Source organism: Lontra canadensis, unplaced genomic scaffold, assembly GCF_010015895.1.
Source record: "Lontra canadensis isolate GAN:19392208 unplaced genomic scaffold, GSC_riverotter_1.0 scaffold113, whole genome shotgun sequence".
In the NCBI taxonomy this organism is placed as follows: domain Eukaryota; kingdom Metazoa; phylum Chordata; class Mammalia; order Carnivora; family Mustelidae; genus Lontra; species Lontra canadensis.
Genome location: NW_022631107.1, coordinates 4274397 through 4298236, shown reverse-complemented (window position 1 = coordinate 4298236; position 23840 = coordinate 4274397). Strand labels below are relative to the sequence as shown.

The 23840-nt window shown below is 35.5% G+C and overlaps 1 protein-coding gene across 6 annotated transcripts in view; it reads right to left on the bottom strand.

The window, feature by feature from the left end:
• Window positions 1-23840, bottom strand: part of AGTPBP1 (ATP/GTP binding protein 1) — a 150461-nt gene that overhangs the window by 22200 nt on the left and 104421 nt on the right. For 4 of the 6 annotated variants that reach the window (XM_032840553.1, XM_032840555.1, XM_032840554.1 and 1 more), the window contains 6 exons: window positions 12562-12649; window positions 9287-9431; window positions 6614-6767; window positions 5276-5456; window positions 3218-3347; window positions 2094-2225 (listed from right to left, as the gene is read on the bottom strand). In XM_032840553.1, coding sequence (XP_032696444.1) covers window positions 2094-2225; window positions 3218-3347; window positions 5276-5456; window positions 6614-6767; window positions 9287-9431; window positions 12562-12649 — 830 coding nt within the window. The remainder of the gene's footprint in view (window positions 1-2093; window positions 2226-3217; window positions 3348-5275; window positions 5457-6613; window positions 6768-9286; window positions 9432-12561; window positions 12650-23840) is intronic. The other 2 variants (XM_032840559.1, XM_032840558.1) reach the window with 2 other exon arrangements.

The window sequence follows — 23840 nt, the reverse complement described above, 5'->3', positions numbered from 1 at the left end:
TCAGGTGGAAAACAGAATAAAGGATCACATTCATAGTAGCAACCAATAAATGAACAAAAACTATGTTAAAATATGTTTTAAAACTATGGGGAAAAAAAAACTCATGTTTAAAAAACAAAGCAACTTTAGTCATGAAAGATGGTCTACTAATTAAGAGATTTCACATTATAAATGTCAATGACCTCTAAATTAATCAACAAAGCTAAGACAATCACAATCAAAATGCCCATAACCTCTTTAACTTCAAATTATTCTCAGGTTCTCTTGGAGTGTGTAAGTATCGGGGCAGAGCTAGGGCAACTCTAAAGAAGAGGCTTTTACTAGAGACATGATCCAACAGATATTAACCTAATTACATATGTAAGGGAAGTAAAATTGTGATAGTGTGTGGGAGTAGATACCTCTCCAGAAAGAAAGAGAATTCTGAATTAGAACCAAAGGCAGATGTTAAAATTAGAATGATTAGTGGAGAGAAGACTGATTACTCCCTAACTGCTGGCACCACTGGAGAGCCACTGGGATAAACGAGCCGAAGCCACTCTTCAGTAGTTCAAGTCTAGCTGGATCGTGAATTTAAACGTACAATTAGTAAAATTGCAAAATGAAATTAAAAAGAGTAAACGTGGGACTTTTTTTAAAAAATCTTGGGATAAGAAGTCTTTCTAAGCCTCAAAACTCAGAAGTCGTTTAAAAAAAAAAATCAATTGGGCAACTGGGTGGCTCAGTGGGTTGAGCCTCTGCCTTCGGCTCAGGTCATGATCTCAGGGTCCTGGGATCAAACCCCACATCGGACTCTCTGCTCAGCAGGGAACCTGCTTCCCCCTCTCTGCCTGCCTCTCTGCTTACTTGTGATCTATCAAATAAATAAAATCTTTAAAAAAAAATCAATAAACATGATGCAAGTTTCAAGTTACCACATACACACAAAACATGTTTTAGTATATTTGTGATACATATAGAGTTGCTAGCTTAAAAACAATAATGATTAGATGACCAGGATAAAAATAAGCAAAGAATATAAGAAAAGGCCTATAAAAGAGAGGGAGAGGTCATAACTGGCCAAACATATGAAAAGATACTCAACCTCATTTATAATTACAGATATGCAAATTTAAAACCGTCAGTTTTTCCCTGGCAGAGACGACTGCATGCTGTAGTAAGGGGATGGAAACTACACTGTCAGCTGTTGTACGGAGCCATATCAACTTACACAACCTTTCTGTAGGACAATCTGGCCATACCATTCAAATAGCCACTAACGGGTTGGACTACTAAGTAAACAAATTTTGGTACGTCTGTACAGGGATAAAAATGCAAAGCAGTGCACACTGGCCGTGGTATGGGATTTAAAAGAGAACTTCATAGGCTACATGTACATACATTTAAGAATTAATGTTCTTAGAGGCAATCTCACAACACACAGGGTAGAAATGATTCGTGACTGAGAGATAACTTTTTTCACTTACTACTTTTGTTTCTGGAGAGTTCCTTTTTTTTTTCTTTTTATATAACCCTAATCATTTTATTTATTTGGGAAAGGGGAAGAAGAAAGAAGACACCAAAAGAAAATGTGCCTTTGAATTTCTGATCATGGCAGTGGTATGCTACTAAAACTCTTTTGGGAAAATAACCTGAGGTGCTTTGTTTGAGCACCAATACAGTAAGGAAAGCCACTGTGCCCAAATGGAGAGCACCCAGGGCGTGAAGCAGTCGGATCTCCTTAAGTCCTGGGCATGCCTCAAAACATACCCAGACGCGTGGAAACATGGTATGTAACAGATGGCTTTATAAATTGGCAGAGGAAGGATGTACTGTTTAATAAATGGGGCTGAGACAACTGGCTACATATGGGAAAACTAAAATTAGATCCCCAACCCTCATACAAAAATAAATTCCCAATAGATTAAGAATCTAAATATGAAAAGCAAAAATTTTAGAATGTTTAACTTGAAAAAATCTGAAACAAACAAAAAAAAAAACACGGCAAAATGGCAACACTTGCTGAATCGGAGTAGTTCGTGTATGTTAAATTATTTTCTGTAGTGCTATGCATGTTCGAACTCCAGAACTCCACACGTATCTGTAATAATTACCCTGTATCCTCCATCTTCCACAACGTCGCAGGAAGCTGCATTATCACTGGTGTGCCATACGGTCTCTTTGATGCTGCAGCCATACATAAATACATTTTTCTTTCGGGAATGGCCATGATAATCACAATAAACCTGGAAAATATGATACATTTTAAAAGTTAAAAAGTTTCAAATTCATATACTGCCAAATAAAGCTAATTAATACCAAGACAACAAATGGGTTTGTTTCTTTGTTTTTATATTCTAACTGAACCACCATTTAACAAGTAGAACTAATAAAAGTAGCAATACTGTGTTCTGGAAAGGATCTGTGATTAATTCCAGAATGGCTAAATCCTTTGCAGGACCTACATTTTAAGCCACAAGTTCCACTCTTTCTTATGTATCTACTATTTACCATTTAAAAAACAATAAAGTCAATTATAGTTCAAATCTACAGCAGCAATCATCACTGATCCAGGGTTGTTAAAACATTTTCCTAATTTAAAAGAACATGAAAATGCTCTCATGAAAAACACTATTTAAAAAAGGGTATGGTTTCAATTTAATTTTTAAGAGCATCGCTTTTAAAATGAAGAAGAGGCTTGCATGTCACTGCTGCTCCTCCCCTACAGATTTCCTATCTTTCCCAAAGGAAGATGACCTCATTTAAACCATAATACAACGGAAACATTCTGCGGAAAACAGAAGCAGCATATAGCATCTATATGTTTGGAAGTCTACCACTGTGCCTACGCCACCTTTCATGTGTAAACTGGAGACCTACCTCCCTCGGAGTTGACTAAAGAACTCAGAAATAAGCTTCTTCCAGTTTGAGAATTTGGAAGACACATCCTGTTACCTTAGTATTGTTTAAACAATGAAGTTAAATACCTAAAACTTACCACCAGGAGTTACCAATATTCATAAACAAAAAAGATAAAGAGCTCATGCGAACTATAAAACTTAAACCTGATGAAATAAGAATATGGATACACTGTATTAATTTGGTATCATAATACACTGATACTATGTAATTGATAACAGAAGTAATTGATAATAGAAATTAAAACTTAACTTTTATAACCATAAAATGCTGAGTTGTTAATTAACAAAAGCATCTCTGTGACTAGACAAATACTTACCAGTGGCAAATGCTTCACAGCAGCCAGGTACTGTAGCAGCCCCTTAGCATGATAAATTGTAGGATGTAAATCTGGATTTGGACTTTGCCACTGTCTATTCAGATCCTCTCCACTTAAAGAACAGCGGTGACTACACATATGTAAACACAACCACAAACATCAGTACTGATAAACTCTTAACCTATGTTTAATTTGATGATTCTAGTAACTATTAACTATTTCCAGTAAATACATTCGTCATTAAATAAACACTTAAGTATTTGCTTTGTGTAAGATCTCGTTTTGCATGCATTTAACCTGGTAAGTTTTCAGATACTTAGGCCAACACTGTCAACCTATTAAAAAAAAAGAAACTTGGGGAAACTAAGAGGCACCTGGGTGGCTCAGTCTGTTGAGCCTCCTCTGACTCTTCATTACAGCTCAGGTCAAGATCTCAGAGCTCAAGATCTCAGTCGTTAAGATCAAGCTTAGCGTAGGGCTCTGCGCTCGGCCAGAAGCCTGCTTGAGAGTCTTTCTCCCTCTCGCTTCTGCCCCCCTCCACTCATGACTGCACATGTACTCGCTCTTTCTTTCAGATAGAGAAATAAATAAGCAAATAAGTAAAATCTTTAAAAAGGAAATAATTAATTCTTGTTTTATTCCAGGCTCTCTAAAATTTATTTTCCATTCTGGCTGTGTAATAATCACTTGTTACATACTAATATCCTGTACTTCAACTGTATTAGTTACTATGTAAAAGTGCTATCTGGGGGGCGCCCAAGCGGCCCAGTTGCTTAAGCATCTGACTCTTGATTGTAGCTTGGGTGTTGATCTCAGGGTTGTGAGTTCTACCCCACACTGGTCCCCGTGTTGGGCTCCAGACAGGTCATGGAGCCTACTTTTTAAAAAAGTAAAGAAAAAGAAAAGAGAAAGTGCTATCTGAGCTGGGCCCTCCTAAAAAGGAGAAGTATATGAAAAGTTTACATTCCTGAAAAATTCAAATATATTTTCATTTAATTGCAGGTATTAAGTATTGCAACTGAGCAAAAATTTAAGCAAACTATCAGAAAGTGATAACAGAAATATAAATGGAATTCTAACTAACCAATATGTTTCTAAATTAAAACCAGTCATAAAAATCTCATTTTAATTCTGTAAGATACTACCTAAAAGGACATTATTCTAAGCTTTTTCATTCAAAAATCTCCTAAAATATGAGAACTATCCATGCTATCTTTATTAAATAAATAAAATACGGCATGTTCAGCTCTGCAGATGCTCGTAACATCAAGACCAAATTCCCATCTTTCAGAAACAGAGACCTTTCCTAATTCCCACAAAAAATAAATTGCACTAACTGTTAAGCCATCTCCACTTAAAAAGAAGTTATCTTCAGGAGGGAGACAAACCATAAGAGACTCTTAATCTCACAAAACAGATTGAGGGTTGCTAGAGGAATGGGGCGGGTAGGGAGAGGGTGGCTGGGTTATGGACATTGGGACGGGCACGTACTATGGTGAGTGCTGTGAATTGTGTAAGCCTGATGATTCACAGACCGGTACCCCTGGGGCAAATAATACATTATATGCTAAGAAAAATAACAAAACAAAAACAAAGAAGAAGATATCTTCTAGTATTTCCACCCTAAAGAATTATTTTTGTCAAAACTATACCTCTTCCTACCAGGAAGAGGCCAGTAGATAGAGCCAATCCATATCAGTGGAAAGAGATGCTAGAAGATTCTAAATCTTAGAACAAGCCAAGATCATGCCACTGACAAACAAAAGGGAATATGTTAAATATCTTTCTCATATCCCGACACTGATTTTTCTAAAACAATTCAAGCAAGACATGTATTTCATAAAATCATACTCATGTGGAATAAATGCAGAATTTCTCAAAATATGATACTGCTACATAAAATGTATTTTCCTTTAAAAATTTATCTTAGATAAATTCCCCACCAACAATTTCTTTGTTCTAGAAAAATCTCTCAATTTGTTTTCCAAATTAACCTGGACTCTAGTATTTTGAACAGCACATTGTCTATAGCATGTCTCTAATGTTTGCTTCACTTACTTTCCATTGATGACGCCATCTGGATTTAGCATAGGGACAATTTTAAAAATATAGGATTCTCGTAGGCTCTGGGCAGTAGGGTTATTACTCATGAGGTACTCCAATGTTCCCTTCATTACCCAACTTGCATTAGTTTCTCCAGGATGTACCCGAGCAGATAAGAAAACATAAGGGCGGTTTCCTAAAGTACACATAAAATCTCAAATTAAAATGAACAGCTACTAAGAATTTGTATGCTGTCTGACTTTGGGATTTAGAAATATTTCCATTCAATTATAAATTCTCATACACATTCATAGCAACAATTTCCTGTGCACCTACTATATACAAGAGTGGCACAAGGCCCTCTAGAGAAAACAGATAAAACCCATATAAGCCATGTCCTAAAGGAGTTCATAGTATAAACATAACACAACAAATACTATTTGATTGCCTATTTATTTCCCAATAATTAATCTGACATCTAAAACGAGTTCTTTTATATAATCTCGCTTTTTATAAAGAACAAGTAATTGGGGAAGCTTTAAATATAAATTTATTTTTCATAAAGTCATGGGGAGAGGAGGGAAAATGTCTTTTTACCCATTTTATAGTTGCTATGATAAGCACAGATAAAATAAGGTATATCTGCTCAGAGATTTACAAAGAAAATTTTTTCAATTTTTCACTATATATTTAGATATATAGGTCTACAATATAACCATTCAGTCCACCCACTCATAACCTTCTTATCAAAATTAGAGAAGTTTTCTTATTTTTTCTATTACAGCTGTACATCTGAGACAATTTTAAAAAATATAAATGGCAGGAAAAAACAAGTAGCTATTCAGTGCTGGCATCAAAGCATTTGATAGGTTTCCGGTGGTTTTACTTATAATAAAATTATTTTATTAGTTTAATAAATAAACTACTAATCTTAATAAAATTAGTTTATTGTAAATTTTTAAATTTTTAACAAAATTAGTTTATTATAAATTTTTAGTTGCAAAATTTACATTTTAAATGTTTAAATTTAAAATGTAAATTTTTAAATGTTTTAAGAGTTCATGTAAACTCTTCAAACATTTTGTTGTATTATACTTTGGGTAGGACTTCTAGGATAAGAACTACAGAATATTCATATTGAGAGAGACCTGAGAGATAATCTCACACAACTCCCCCATTTTCGAAATGAGGAAAATGAGGCCCAGAAGTAGGCCAAAGGCCAGGCAGTAATAGGACCAAGACTAGAACCAAGACTTCTGATACCTATTCCTAGTACTGCTGCCCTTACAAAATATATACAAAGAAAAGAAAAATAAGAATAACTGGTATTTTGAGTGAAGAAGACAGACTTACTGAATTGACAGATATGTTCATAATAATTAGATTCTGGCATTGCCGTTATAGTCACCAAGGGACAGGTGTTTCCAGACAGGGTTTCACATAACACATCTTTTCGAAAATAGATTTGCTGAGGATTGTGTGCTGATTCCAATTTTTGAAGATGCATCTTGATAAAAATTTAAAAGCAAAGTATACAATCAGTTAAAAACTCCCTAGGATAAACAGAAACAACTGTATCCAGAGCTCCACACAACAAAAGTGAATCAGACTCCTAATTCCTTCTTTGAAACCCTCAGGGAGCCAGATGTAGTTCAAACCTCGGTTATTTGAGGCAGGTGAGAAAGGGGGATAGATACAGTGCATATACGGTTAATTCTGCAATACCCCAGTGGCATCAGTGCCAGCAGCCTGCAATAAGCACATTATTATTTCTGCGGCAAAACATACGTGGAGTCACTTGAAGTGGAATCAATATTCTAAATAAGCTCACATCAATTCAGGCCAGGCTTTGCTGCCAAATGGGCTACGAAAAAGCTTTTGGTTTTAAAGGTTTCAGAACTTTGAAATTATAAAAGTGACTATAGACCTGCAGAATGAAATATGTAGCACAAATTTTTTAACAACTTTTCCTGATTTCAAGATTGATTGTAAAATGTGTAGAAGACATAGAAAGTACAAAGAAAAAAATTTAAAACACCCATAACTGCATCACCTATATTACTACTAACAAATGCCAATGTAACCTGCTTTTATCACTTAATAATTTGTACACACACAAACATTCATAATTATGAACTCTATTATATCACTCAACACGTGAATTATGTGTCTTTTAAAAACACATGTTTTAATGGTTTTAGTATACGGTTATATCACACATAAACTATTCAACCCCTTATTTAAGATACTTAGTTGGTTTCCAAACTTCTGCCTATGTTTGTTCACATAATCACAATTTACTATGTGGTCACTATTTCTGTGCAGGAAACTGTGCCTGGCATTGGGGATGTAACAGGGAACAACTAGACCCTACCTTCAGGAAAATACAGAGTGCCATGAAAGCCTGTGATCAGGGACAGGAAGCTTAGTGGAATCTGGACAGTGAGGAAAGGTCTCCTAAAAGAAGTCACATTCAAACTGAGATTCAAAGGATGAGTGAAGAGGGTAGAGGGGAGTGCTGCAGGCAGAAGGAAGGTACGTGGGAAGACCAGGACAAAAGAAAGAGGAATAAAGAACCAACAAAGATGCCCTGGAAAGATGACCATGAAAGCTGAGAAACAGAATTAACACAGACTGAAGGGCCTCGTAGGCCATTCTCTCACAAGGCACAGCATATATATCTATGGCTGGTAACTGATACAGAAATAAGTGACATATGGATAACCTTAACAAAAAATGAACAGGCAAATATTTTACTGTGAATTAATACCACAAATATTAACTTAGCTGGAGGACAAACTTTAAAGAGTGAGTTATTTTAAAGTCCATTTAAAGATAAATATTGGGTATATAAATAGTTCAAACAATACGTGGATATGGCAAAAAATTGTGAAAACCAGTAGAGAAATGATGACATGAAGATTTTCAGACTTCATAAAAATGGCAAGAGAAATCACTAAGGAGCTTTAAGACAAGATTTATGGGATTAGATCTTCCCACCAAGGAGCCCTCCTGCTATAATGTGAGTGAAAAACTAATGAAGAGGAAAGGGGATAGAAGTGAATTCTAGAACACCAGTGAGAAAAAGTGGCAGAGTGGAGAGGAGAGGCAGCAGTAATGCCTGCAAAGGTCATGGTAGTGCCACTGGAAAAAAGGAGGGGAATTCAAAATACATTAAAAAGGTAACGTCAATAAAGAACAATAATATATAACCCTGTGAATAATAACATTGTATATTCTGATGTTATGTTATTTGGCACAGAAAGATAAATGGTAATATCTTTATTGTAAATTGTAACCGTTATTAAAATAATGTCAGCCACATTGAATGTTCTCAGCCTTTCTATCTCTTCTGTTGGGCAGAGTATGTTTTTCTCTCCTTTTCCCCTCATAATTTGGAAGCTTGTTTCTAAATCACAGTGTTCCAATGTCCTTCTGGGTAAACTGAACATATCCCTATGATCCTTGATCATTAGGACAGACATTCTGTATTGAGAAAAAAAATCTACCACAGTAATTACTCAAATTCATTTTTCAGTTTTGTTTTACAATGCAAACACTCAAATATCTCAAAAGAACCCCCCCAAAAATTTATATCCTAAATTCTAAAGAATCTGGATCTAGAACTCCATATCAAACCACTAAAAGAAATGAATTCCCTACAGAAAAACTTACACATTTTTCTACTGTTAGATTTTCTATGAGATTTAATGCCTCTCATTAAAACAAGTGGAAATCTCACCTAGTTAAAATGTGTAAATCATGGAAAGCTATAGATTTCTACACAAAGATGGAGAGTAAAAATCTTTTCAAATTTTTAAAATATTTTTACTAAATAAAAATGAAGACTATATTTCCATTTTACTCCTTTTAATGTTTTCAACAAGTACTGTATTTTCTAAAATATTCAGCCTTGGATTTTTTTTCTCATCTTATTAAGATATTTCATTAAACCATTTTTTCCCAATTATCTGACACATGCATATAGCACAATGACAGCCATAATACAACTCAATGACTTCTCACCTGTAAAGTCGAATATGTGTATGGATAGTGATAAGCAAAGTAGCAAACATCATCTTTATGTGGAAAATTGACAGTGAATGTAATTGTATAGTAGGATTTTCCCTTTTGCCCACCTGCAGCAACTGAACTTCTTGAGAAGTGATTTCTACAATAGAAAAGCAAAAAAACATATTTATTTCTTCCACACAAAAGTTCTGATTTTCCTTACTACTTTTTTAAACAGAACTTTGGGGATAAACCCATACAGTTTATAAAAAGTTTAGCTTAAATATTTTATAAAAATTAGACTTGGTACTAATGAGCAGTTAACTGCTATCAACTGACGTAAGTTTCCAGCTTTGGATTTACTACTAAATGGAGTTGAGACTCTACACATTAATAAAAATTTTAGAACCTAATTCCTCGTTAGCCATTCACATTACTGGATCTCACCAATTACCATCAGTGACTGCTACCACACTAGATGAAAAGCTAATAATGGCAACGGTTCAAGTGGATGGATCAGAGAGGACAATAACTAAATTCACTATCAATCTTAAGATCACAAAAAAAGAAATAACCAGACAGGATGTGTTTCCTGATGTGATTCACTGCACCACCTATGAAGTACTCTTGCCAAAACTCAAACCTGAAGTTGATCAAGCTTCTAGATCTAACTACTACTTTACAGGAAATCAGTAAAATAGAAGAATTAATTATCACCACAGGGATGCAACCAGCAAATCCCAAAATGTGGAAAATTTTGCATGACAAATGACCCAGTTTCTTCAACAAATAAAGGAGAAAGAATAGGGGGAAAAAAAGGCAACCTACATATTAAAGGAGACTTAAGGGACATGGCAACAAAATCAAATGCAATGTGCAGCCTTGGTTGGTCGGATTAAAACAAATCAACTATAAAAGAACATTTATGAGGGGCGCCTGTGTGGCTCAGTCTGTTAAGTGCCTGCCTTTGGCTCGGATCATGATCAGCTCAGGTCATGATCTCAGGATCCTGGGATAGAGCCCTTGGGATGCCTGTCAGGCTCCCTGCTCAGCAGGGAGCCCACTTCTGCCTTTCCCCTGCCCTTCCCCCCTGCTCCTGCTTGCTCTCTCATGCTCTCTGTATCTCCCTCTAAAATAAATAAATCTTAAAAAAAAAAAAAAATTATGAGACAGCTGGGGAAGTCTGAACAATGACAGGATATTTTATCATATCAAGGAATTTTCTTAGATGTGATAATAGCATCATGGTTAGACTGTCTTTAAAAATCTCTAAAAGCCAAAGATCTTTGAAGTGTTTATCATAAATATGATATCTGGAAATGCTTTTAAAAATTCAGTGTGGCGGTAGGGGTGAAAGTATTCCTAAAACAAAGCCAAACACGCGTTGGTAACTGTTGAAACTGGGTGATGAATAGATGTGGTCTCATTATCCTATTACCTGCTTTTGTAAATGTTTGAAGATTTCCCTAATAAAAAGTTTTTAAAACTACACATTACTTTCTAGACTTTTAAATATCAGTGACATTTGATGGCCTGACACCACTTTGTCTGTCAACCTAATTTCTAAAATTTCAAATCATCTTCTGTGATTTAAGTCATAAACTGAAGGAAATCCACGACCAACAGTTTATTTACGTGCACGCACATACACATGGGCATGGTATTTTCAAACCGCTATTGTCTTCATTAATGTAGCCACCATATCTTGAGTACTCAGTGACAAGGTGCTATGGGTTGAGGAAAGCACAAAATAAATTCCAGAACTTTTGGCCAACTCTCCTCCCCCCTAAGTTTAACATCTAATTGAAGAGATATTAATAACCACATTACAGCTATACGGTAGTCTGTGAGTTATATTCTCTCAGAGACTGGTGGGAGTAGTTTTATTCTCATTGTGCAGAGGAGACAAAGAAGCATTGGAAGACCTGGCTGACAAATGAAAAGTTAAGACACATGCAAAGACAGATTTTAATCCTATCTGGATTTCAGGTTTCAGGAAAACAACTAGGATACTGCTTGTTACATGGAAAACAGTTAATAAACATCTGTCGAATTGACCTGAATTCCAGTTCCAGGTCTGGAAGTAGCCAAAAGAAGAAACAAAAATGAAGCCAAACAAACAAAAATCCTTGCCATCACCCCTACACAAAACAGAACCAACACCTGTCATGTTATGACTTTTCACTTGACTATGTGAAAAAGAAAAGCACTCGCTGATAGACGATTTCAATTCCAATTTTATGAGAAAGAGATAAATTAAGGGTACTTTTATATTAGCCTACCATTAAAAGAAATACAAAATGTATTCAGGCACAGATGAATTGCATATCATCTTATATTTCCATCCCTCATTTACGACTTATTTTGCTATTACAAGTAGGGGGAAAACCCTGCTGAAATGAATTCTAGGAAACACTGTCCTTCTCAGAAAGTAATAGCACTTAAAAGCTAGGTTTTTCCAAAGCCATGTCTTAACCAGTAAGAACATTTAATTTCAGAAGTCTTCTGATTTAAAAAAAAAAAAGGAATGTTAGAGCTAGTTAAGCACCATATAAAAACCCAAAATCCACTGAACAAAAATGTCAGGATTAAGATTATTAACAGAGAAAAGACAGGGATGTCAAATGCATTCGGTAGAGGAAGTTATCTAGAAACATATTACACATAAAAACAGTAAAAACAGGAAGCAAGACATATAATAATGCCAGATTACTTAGACATGAAATTGAAGAATAATCCAATCATTCCCATGAAGCAATAAATGATTTCAAGCACTTATTTCTGACTTGATAAGCAGATGGCCTATTTGAGGTCAAGTTGAATTGCACAGGCTGCTATAATAATGTAATTTTGGAATACATCTCCACGTAAAATATCCTGGAAATTCAAATCAAGTAAATATTTGCATGCAAAAGAGAAAAGATAAGAACTGCACTTAATATCATCAGAACAACAAAAAGGCACTGATAATTATTTCCTAGAATTCCTAATTTCAGTTTTATTTAAGTTTTCAGAGTCTTTTTAAAGCTAAAAAAGTTGAGGACACATAGCTATCTAAGTGGTGAAGATAAGATTTGGACTAAGTAGGTCTGTCTTTAAGACACATTTTATTTCCACTAAATATACCACCTCCATAAATCTCAAATTTTAAAGGACTCTGTTAAAGATAACAGTACAGCATACCACCATAGTTCAAATAATGCAATGACTCTACTTTCTAACCTTCAAATTGAAAGAGAATGAAGATCCCCTTCTGTCACCTGATGTCCTATTATTCTTAGAATACTTACTTATAATAACAAATGTCCGTTCCCACACGAATCCACCACGGTCTTGCGTTTAATGCTTCTTGAACCGAATACATGAGTGGTTGCATACCTTTGACAGAGAAATAGGAAAAAAAGGGAAAAAAAAATCTTTTCAGAGTTTCTGAGTTAAAAATTAATCACACCATTATAGAAAGCACCAAATGTTCAGCAAAGCTAAAATAAAATACATTTCAGTTTTTAGTATGTATAAAAAAAAAAAAAGGTATTTCTTTAAAATTTCCTCTAAGTCCATCAATGACATGCTTTTAATCCCAGTTTACCTAAAATGGGATTACAACTTTGATGAGTGAGAAGTTATTAAACTTTATTAACTGATCTCTATATGAGATCAAGTAAAAATAATAAAAATAATAAGTAAAATGTATTCCTTGGAGCAAGTGAGAGTCAAAAAAATATACAAAGAAATAGTATATATCCTCTCTGGGCCGGACCTAATTTGCAGAAACACGGCTAAATGCACCAAGAAGGTCAGAATTGTGGGGAAACACGGGACTGTTATGGTACCTCCCTCAGGAAAATGGTGAAGAAGACTAAAATAAGCCAGCACACCAAGTACACTTGCTCCTTCTGGGGCAAAACCAAGATGAAAAGAGGAGGTGTTGGGGATCTGGCATTGTGGCTCCTGCATGAAAACCGTCGCTGGTGGTGCCTGGACCTAGAACACCACTTCTGCTGACACAATCAAGTCTGCCTTCACATGAGGGACAGAGTTCGAAGACCAGTAGAAGCTCCATCATTTAAAACACTGTTAGCCTATAATACATGGGTTAATTTATGTAACAAAATTACTTGGGCTTGTTGTTAAATTTATTAATTAGATCTTTCAATTTGTGGTGCATTAGTTTTGCTTTCTCAAAGGACTTGGAAATTAAAAATCCTTCTAATTTTTATTGACAAAAAAAAAAGAAACTGTATATAATCATGCTTTTAACTCTATACTGAGGTTAAGGAGGAAAATATCACAAAAATGTCAAGATTGTTTTCTTTTTCAAACTTCTCCAAATATGTGCTTATAGTGGGGAGGAGGTGTAAAGACTATTAACAAAAATAGGATCAAATATATAGTGTATCTTCTTAGGTAGTTATGGAAATATATTCTATATATGAACTTTAATATTATCTTACCCAATTTCATAAAATAATATACTAGACTTCTAAATGGAATTAATGAAATTCCTATGTTAATTTTAGAATTGTTGACAAATTTTTTAAGACCTACTTTGACTTTCCTAGAGACAGAATAATTTTCTTGATTGTCTCGCTACAGAATAATTTTGTTAAATTTACCTCTGAATATTTTTATTAGTCTTTAGTAGTCTCTTGGGTTTTCTCCATATGAAAATCATATAATTTGTAATTCAAAGTATTTTACCTCCTCTTTCAGTGTTTGTATCAGTTATTTCATTTTCTACTTTTATTGTCTTAGAGAAATGGAACAACCTCAAAAATTGATTCCAAATATAGAGGTAAGAAAACAAACTGTCTTTTCATTTTAATCAAAATGTTTTGCCATTCAATACAACATCTGCCAACTCTTTTTGCATATCAACTGTACCATTTTTTAATAAAAAGAGCTCAGGCTGAGTAATTTCTGTGTGACAGACACTGCTCTTAGCATTTTTACATGTGTTAATTCATTAAATCCTCACAAAACCCTCTGTGGCAGGTGCTATGGTTACTCCCATAACTAGAGTAGTTTCTTTCATAAAATTATTACACTTACGTATTTTAATTATTTTATCAAATGCCTCTTCAGCATCCACTAAAAGAATTACACAGCTTGTCTCCTTTAATCTGTTGATGCAGTAAAATATGCTGATAGGTTTCCTAGTGTGAGCGATCCTTGCATTCCAAGAAAATGCTATTCTTTTACTAGTATATAATTATATTAGCTAAAATCTCATTTAGAGTTTCTGCATCTAAAAATTGACCCCTTTAAAAAAAAAATTACCTTTACCAAGTATAAGATTACACTAGCTTCAGAAAAATATACTGAGAAGCTATCCATTATTTACTGGAATAAATAAAAGTATAACCTATTTTTTAAAAGATAAATATAATTCAGCTGAAATACCATCTAAGGTGTATTTTTTTTAAAGATTTTATTTATTTATTTGAGAGAGAGAGAGCAAGAGCACCAGCAGTGGGGGCAGGAGCAGAGGGAGAGAGAGAAACAGACTCCCCACTGAGCAGGGAGCCCAAGTGGGGCCTGATCCCAGATCATGACCTGAGTCGAAGGCAGACACTTAACTGACTGAGCCATCCAGAGACCCCTAAATACATTTTTATTTTCCTTTTCTAAAGTTACAGTATGTTCAGAATCCCTACTTTTTATTAATCAATTCTGGCATGTTTTATTTCTACCATTATTTTCAGCATTTTTAAAAATTCATTCTCTTCTTTTTGGTTTATTTTCCTGTTTTTCTACTGTCGAGTACTTAGTTCACTTACTTTCCGTCTTTTTTATTTTATTTCTTTTTTTTAAGATTTTATCCATCTATTCGACAGAGAGAGAGCACATGCAGAGGGAGCAGGAGAGGGAGAAACAGGGAGCCCAATGTGGTACTCGATCCCAGGACCCCAGGATCATGTTCTGAGCCGAAGGAAGACGCTTAACCAACTGAGCCACCCAGGCATCCCCTTTTATATTTTAAATAATACAAGTTATTAAAGGCTTTCTATTTCCCTTCAGCTACCAGTTTAGTTATATACCATAAATCTACAAAGTGTCCTCTTTTGAAGTACTCCCTACATTAGAGATGTTCAGATGAACTCCACCAGAACAGAGATGTTCTCTATCTACAACATCCACAATGACAGCAACCTGTGGCTATTAAGGATGGGAGACGGGCAGAGCACCACTAAAATAACAGAATTTTTGACTTTAAATTAACTTAAATTTAAATAGCCACATGTGTGTGATGGACAGCATGGTTCCAGTGATCTGAAACACCAATTTTAAATTTTCAGATTTTTTTTTTTTTAGAAGGAACTTCATATTTCCAAGTACCCACTTTTTTGTTGTTGTTTTTGTTGTTTGGAAAAACTAATACTCTGAATCACAATGAAATGTGTAAAATATGAGTATTTTTAAATCACCAATAAGTTGTGCCTTTAACAAAATATACTAAAAGTTTTAAATGTTTCATGAACATAAGGAGGATACCTTCTTGCACTCCTTCTATAAAGCAGAATGTAAAATGTGAAAAACAACGGTACTTATATTCCGATTCTCTAAGTATAGTTCACTGCTCACCCACCCCCCAAAGTAAAGAATTTCCAGGCTCAAGTTCAAATGGATTCTTTCATACACTTCATCAAATACTCCAACTCATGTGACATTTTGTTTCATTCACATTTGTAGCATGACTTTTTTTACAGTTCTGTTTTATCCTTCTGTGGGAGAAGATACAAAGGACTTCTGTCCTGTGTCCCTAACATTTCTCAGTTTCATAATCATATTATAGCATACCATTTCTTGGGATCACTTCAATTTTTTTTTAAGGTGTAATTTCAGGATCCCACTAACTTCCAATTCTAATTTGGATGAGCTGCTTTCTAGAAATGCTACTCAGCTTTCATCCTGTTCACAGTGGAATCCCAGATTAGTTCCACCATTTCTCCCATCTCAGACCTTACATCTCACTCTCAGTCGGCTGGAACACATCTTCAAACATATTCTCAAAATAGAATCCTAATGAATCCAAAAACCAAGCTTGTTGACTGTATTACTCGAATTTTCTGTATCATTTATGTAGTGTCTTCTTGATATGTTAAATTCTGAAAGGGGCATTTTAAATTCTTACAATAGCTGTCTTCTAATTAAGTTGTATTTATTGGAGCTTTTGTTTGATCTATACGGATGCCCTGTGGTTTTGGCTGCTATTGTATTATATAAAGGTTTGTGTCCTACAAAGCAAAGGAAACGATCAACAAAATGAAAAGGCAACCTACCAACTGGGAGAAAATATCTGCAAATCCTGTATTCAATAAGAGGTTAAGACCTAAAATATATAAAGAACTCATACAACTCAATAGAAAAAAAGTGATTAAAAAATGGGCAGTCATAAAAAAGAAGGAAATCTTGCCATCTCCAACAACATGAATGGACCATGAGGGCACTATGCCGAGTGAAATAAGTCAGACAAAGAAAGAAAAATACCTTAAGATCTCATGTGTAGAACTGGAAAAAAAAACAAACTCATAGAACAGATTGGTAAGGCAGAGAGGGAGTAGAAACAGAGGTGGGCAAAGTGGATGAAAGTGATTAAAAGACACTAACTGCCAGTTATAAAATAAGTAAGGCTGAGGAGAGTAAAGTATGGCAGTAGGACTATGGTTAATATATAATACTATATTACACATCTGAAAGTTGCTAAGACAGTAGATCTTCAAAGTTCTCATCACAAGAAAAAACTTCATAACTGTGTGGCAACAGATGTTAACTACACTTCTTGAGAGGATCATTTCAAAACATATACAAATATTGAAGCATTACGTTATACATCTGAAACTAACATAAGGTTTTATGTCAGTTATACCTCAGTTGAAAAAATGTCTGTGATTGGGGCGCCTGGGTGGCTCAGTCAGTTAAGCATCTGCCTTCAGCTCAGGTCATTATCTCAGGGTTCTGGGGATCAAGCCCTGCATCATGGGGTTCCTTGCTCAGCAGGTAGTCTGCTTCTCCCTCTCCCACTACCCCTCCCCCAACTGGTCCTTGCTTGCTCTCTCTCTCTCTCTCTCAAATAAATAAATAAAATCTTAAAAAAAAATGTTTGTGATTATTATACATCTTCAAGAACTGCAACCAGTACATATGAAGTATCTATTCAGTGCTTTTGAACCTGAATTTTTCTTTGTCTGGATGGAAATGTAAACTGACACCACCACTATAGACAACATGCATGGAGGTTCTTCAAAAAATTGAGAATGAAAGGAGAACCCTCCTACACTCTTGGTGGGAATGCAAGCTGGTGCAACCACTCTGGAAAACAGCATGGAGGTTCCTCAAAATGTTGAAAATAGAGCTACCCTATGACCCAGCAATTGCACTGCTGGGTATTTACCCTAAAGATACAAACGTAGTGATCCGAAGGGGCACGTGCACCCGAATGTTTATAGCAGCAATGTCTACAATAGCCAAACTATGGAAAGAACCTAGATGTCCATCAACAGACGAATGGATAAAGAAGATGTGGTATATATATACAATGGAATACTATGCAGCCATCAAAAGAAATGAAATCTTGCCATTTGCGACAACGTGGATGGAACTAGAGGGTATCATGCTTAGCGAAATAAGTCAATCAGAGAAAGACAACTATCATATGATCTCCCTGATATGAGGGAGAGGAGATGCAACATGGGGGGTTAATGGGGTAGGAGAAGAGTAAATGAAACAAGTTGGGATTGGGAGGGAGACAAACCATAAGTGACTCTTAATCTCACAAAACAAACTGAGGGTTGCTGGGGGGAGGGGGGTTGGGGTTATGGACATTGGGTAGGGTATGTGCTATGGTGAGTGCTGTGAAGTGTGTAAACCTGGAGATTCACAGACCTGTACCCCTGCGGAAAAAAAATATATGTTTATAAAAAATAAAATTTAAAAAAAAAATTGAGAATGGATATACCATATGATCCAGCAATTCCACTTCTGGTGGAATTTATTTGCATTTGAACCACTTCTGCTGTATTTTATTTGCATTTGGCTAGTTTATCTCTGCCTAAGCACTTATTTTCAACTTTGTCATTTAATCAACACTGCCCTCCCTCCTACTGTATAATTTTTTTTTTTAAGATTTTATTTATTTATTTGACTGAGAGAGAGCACAAGCAGAGGAAGCTGCAGGCAAAGGGAAAAGCAGGGTCCCCACTAAGCAAGGAGCCTGATGCAGATCTCAATCCCAGGACCCTGGGATGACCTGAGCCGAAGGCAGATGCTTAACCAACTGAGCCACCAGGTGTCCCCTGTATAACTTCCAATATTTTATTTTTGAAGACATTTCAGCTCATAGTTAGTGATGACAGATATACACTTCATCTCATTCCTTTCATCCAATTTTCTTTCTACTATTTAATGTTTCTTTCTTCTTCTTTACCTTATTATTATTGGCCTGGTTACATTTCTCCAATTTCTTTTTCTTTTCCCATTATCTGGAAGCTTTCTGTTGTGCTCATCAATTCCACCTCCCATCCTCATAGTTAGGATTAACTGGTATTTCACTGATACTGTATCAGTAACTAAGCAATCCACCAAGATAAGTTAACTTTTCACTTCTCCCATGTCACCCCCCCCATAGAACATTTTAAGTTTTAACACATTTTATAAATTCCGTTTCTATCTTGAGATCTTTTACTCATTTATTTTTCTCACAGAGGGCTCAGGGGTAACATATTTTCTGCATTCTACATACACAAAGATGTAGTTTGTTGGTAGTGGCAAACAAATGACAGATTTCGCAAAAGACATTTGGCTGTCCTCTAGCTTCCAGTGCCACAGATGAGAAGTCCAACACTAACCTAATTTTTTCACATGCAGAACACAGTGATTAAGAGCATACAATCTGCAACCAGACTACCTGTCTGAATGCCAACTTCATCACCTACCAGATGCATGATCCCAGGCAGATTACTAAATTTCTGATGCCCCCTTTTTCTCTGCTGTAAAATGGATTCTGTTTAATGGATGAAAAGTGTCACAGGTGTTAGCACTTAGAACAAGGCCTGGCACATGGCAAATATTCAATAAATGTTAGCTGCTCTTATTATTATCATTATTTAAGTAACCAGTTGTTTTAAAGTGGAAGTATGTTAAGATTCTCTCTTTACACCTGAAATTCAAGTATTTCACTGGTGCATATAATGGAGTCCAGGATCTTTATTCCTTCCTAGGATTCACTGGCCCATTTCAATCTGAAACTTCAAACTCCTCTAGACAGGTAAAACGCATAATCATAGTTAACTATAGTAAGGTTCCAGCTGAAGTCAGGGCACATTAAATTTATCTGAAGTGTTCTAATTTTATAGAAGACAGTGTATTCTTATAGTACTTTTTAAATGACAGTTGATTTTAGTTAGAGTGGAAGAAGGGATATTTGAAAATTCTGACTATAACAAAAACCATTTGAACCAAAGAAGTAGCCCCAGGAAGAATCAATCAAATGAGATAACTCAGACTGAATAAACAGTCTATTCAACCTGACATTTTGGCTATAACTGTTGTCATCAGCCACAGGATAAACCTGTATATGCATAAAAAATATGCTAAGAACAGTCTACCTTGTCACTTGAATACAATCAAAATACTAAACTGCCACGATGAAGCCAACAACCAATGGCATCGGCTTCTAATAATAGCTGTGTAAAGGCCAAAGCTGTAGGGAGTAGATGCTCAGTAACAATACAGACAGGAAGAAAGACAAGGTGTTTTAGGCTTAATCATCAAATGTACTATGAATCACAGATTCATGAAATTTTCAAGTTGAAGCTATTACTCTCACACTTAACAGAGAAGGGGGACAAGTAAAGTTTAAAATGGAGTTCGAATAACCTTAAGGCACCTATCACAACCTGCATATATTATCTGGACGTGGTAATTCCACCTAGAAAAAATAACACTTCTAATATGGCTAGTATTACAGCAGAAATTTATACTAAAAATAGGAAGACCACATTGTTGGTCTGGAGGATAATGGTGGCCACTTAAATCTGAATCTCCACACATATCCTCACCACCAGAAAGTAAATAAATAAATTCAACAAGCAGCACAAATAAAACCACACATAACCCCAGGTTTTCAGCATTACTAGAAGACAGACTATACCAAATTTTTTAATTAAATTACCGTAAGTCTAAAAATGGGCAAAGACACACTAAGCAAATAGAAACAAAGTAGGGGTTGAAACACTGAGATCAAAGTAGATTAAAGGCCAAAAAATATTAAATGAGACAAAGAAAGAACTTTATAAAGTGACGATTCACACTGAAGATTAATAACACCCAGTACCTATGCACCAGGTAAGACAAACGTCCTGTGTAAAGCAGAAACTACAGGAGATACAGAAGACAAATCATACTATTTATAGTAGACGGACACACCACTCTCAGTATGTGACAGGCCAAGTGAACAAAAATGAAGAATATGTATACGGAAGATTTAAAGAACATAATCGATGAGGTAAATCTTATATACAGATGTTGAACACAATATCCTGATAATACAGAATATATATACCTTATTCTAACAGCATGGGAAATACAAAAACTGATTATATATTAGATCAAAAGGAAATGTCAGGAGTTCCATAAAAAAGAAACACTACAAACAAAACTGTCACCGTGTAATAAAACTAGAAATTAGAAACAAAATGAACACAAGCAGAGAGGCACACTTGCAGGCGGGGTGGGAAGAAAAGGTGACTTGGGTGTCAGACCCTGAATGAGGTGGAGGGCATCTGCCCAAAAAGGCATCAGAAGGATTTTAACATACAATGGAATTGATCACTATGTAAATACACTAAGGATAATGGAAGCCCAAATTCTCCATGTTGGAGAAGGACACTGTAAATATAGGGAAAACCACCAGAACAGAATCTGTGGAATTAAAGGTATAAGTGTGATCTCATGGAGATTGTATGGGGATGTGTGCATATATGCATATAACACACACACAAACATAAATATATACATACATGCGGAGAAACTACTACAAATGAAAATTTCTGTATATATATTTGTATTTACAAACATACGTCCTCAGCTCTGTCTACTGAGAAGTCCAGTAACAATATGCGTACAGTGCACACAGACCTTGATTTTTAAATACGATTCACGACTAAAACAAACCAGGGCTCTTTCTAGAAATGATCGGTACCAGGCGAGGGGAACTCTGAGCACTGTGTACCAAAAAGCAAGGACGCCCATAAAGAATGATAGGGATATGTCAAAAGGACACAGAAGCCAGTACTAAAGGGATCCCACTGGCCAAAGCTTGGGCAATTTGAGCATGAAAATAAATAATGACAGAAACAAATTACAATCCATCCAATAAAACAGGAAACCCATTCTGGACTGATAGTCAAATATTAAAAGTCTGAAGAGGAAAAAGATATTTACATAGTTTCAAAATACTTCCACCTAAAATACTTATTAATTACAAAAAGAAAAAGGGTAAGTTTACAATGGAAAAGCCTGACAGACTCAGACTTAATCAAGTGATAAAATGATTATTATCAGTAATGGGACAAACACATCCTTTGCCACCAGAGTACATCACCTCTGTAACATTCCTGCCACAGACACCTAACTTGAGTCACGAGGAACATGAGACAACTCTACACTGAGAACCACTCTACAAAATAAGAGTCCTATAACTTTCAAAAATGTCAGGTCATGAATGTTAAGGCCTGCAAAACTGTTCCTGATTAAGAGTTTAGACATCTAACAACTAAATACACATGGTTTGAGCTGAATCCTCTTGCTATTAAGCACATTATTGAGGAAACAGATGAAACTCAAATGAGGGGCCTATGGATTAGAGAGGATTCATGTATCAATTATAATTTCCTAATGTTAGTAGTTATATTAAAAAATGCCACTGTTTTAGAAAATACACCAAAAGTATTCTAGGGTAATGAGGCATCATTTCAAATTCTCAACGACTGCATTAAGGGAGCAACTTTTCTATAAATTTGAAAGTATTTCAAAACATTTAGAAAAAGTTGATCATAAATTGAACTAGAATCTTTTTTTAATCTTCTTTATTTGAAGATTTGTTTTTTTTTAAGTGGGGGAGGGGTAAAAGGAGAGGGAGAGAGAGAATCCTCAAGCAGACGCCCCATGAGCATGGAGCCTGAGGCAGGGCTCAATCCAGGACCCAGAGATCATGACCTGAGCCGAAATCAAGAGTTGGCCACTCAACTGAGTGACCCAGGTGCCCCAAACTAGAATCTTCTTGACATATTATTTTGTGCATATTCATTTTACATTCCTAATGGGATTTTCTTCATACTTCACCCATCCGTCACCTCATTCATTTATCAATCATCCATTTATGCCATACTGTAAGTACAGCAGTCAGCAACAGCGACACTGTCCCTGATTATGTGGAATTTATAACAAGTGCGGGGGGGTGGGGCAGGAAAGGGATTAATCAGCCACACGCATAAACAACATAAAACTGTTATAAACACCCCAAAGAAAAAAAAACACAAGGAACATTTATCAAGGGTACTAATCCAGCCTGAAGAATCAGGGAAGGCTTCCTTAGTCAAGAGATAGCTCAGCTCAACTTCCAAGTATGGAATTAACTAACGTGGGCAAGGTGGGAATGCTACAGACAAGACTCCAAAATTCTATTCTGTTGCCTGGTTCCACACATGTTCGATTTATATAAGAAGGTGGTTAAAAATCCTCATGTATCTGGGAGACATGGCTGGGGGAGGAGGGAAAGGAAGGGTGGTGGTGGGAGCTAGAGAAATGGAGTACAAAGGCAACAGGGAAGGAGCTAGAAATGAAAGCTCCAAGTAACTAAAATGCAAGACTGCCATCTAGCGGTAATCTAAGCAAACCCCTTTCAAGTAATGGGGGGGCAGTGAGAGAGAAATAGATTACAACAGATAACAGCATTATTATACAGTGACAGAAATTTTCAAATTAAATTCACAAGTAAGATCATTCACCTGTGATAAAACTAAGTATTTAATACAATCACCTGAAAAATTCCCAAGCAAAGGGCAATTTGAGAAACAAAAGCAACAGTAATGCTGCCTCTTCTGGGGGCAGTGCGAAAGAAGACATTTTTGGACCTATTTGCTAGAACCCAATACTTAAATACTCCTGCAACCAGAACGTCCCAATCAAAAAAAGAAAAACAATTAATTAAAACTAATTAATATTATTTCCTGATTTCAATTATGTATGGCAATTAAACAAATCCTTCTGGCTGAAGAAGTTTCCATTGCAAATATTTTTAATCATCAGCACCATCCCTTAAGGGAAGTCAAAATGAATCTATGACAGTAACATTAATTACATAGCTAGTTGCAATTTCTTAAAATGTTGAATTCCAGTTTACTAAAATACTAGTCCCTTCCTTCTTCTATTGATGTTAAGAAAAACCACTATTTCCTTTATGTTGTACTAACAACAAAACTAATGACAGAGTTTAACTTAAAAAAATACATCTACCTAAAAGCTCATTTTACAGCTATAAACAACTTCTGAGTTAAATACTTATAAA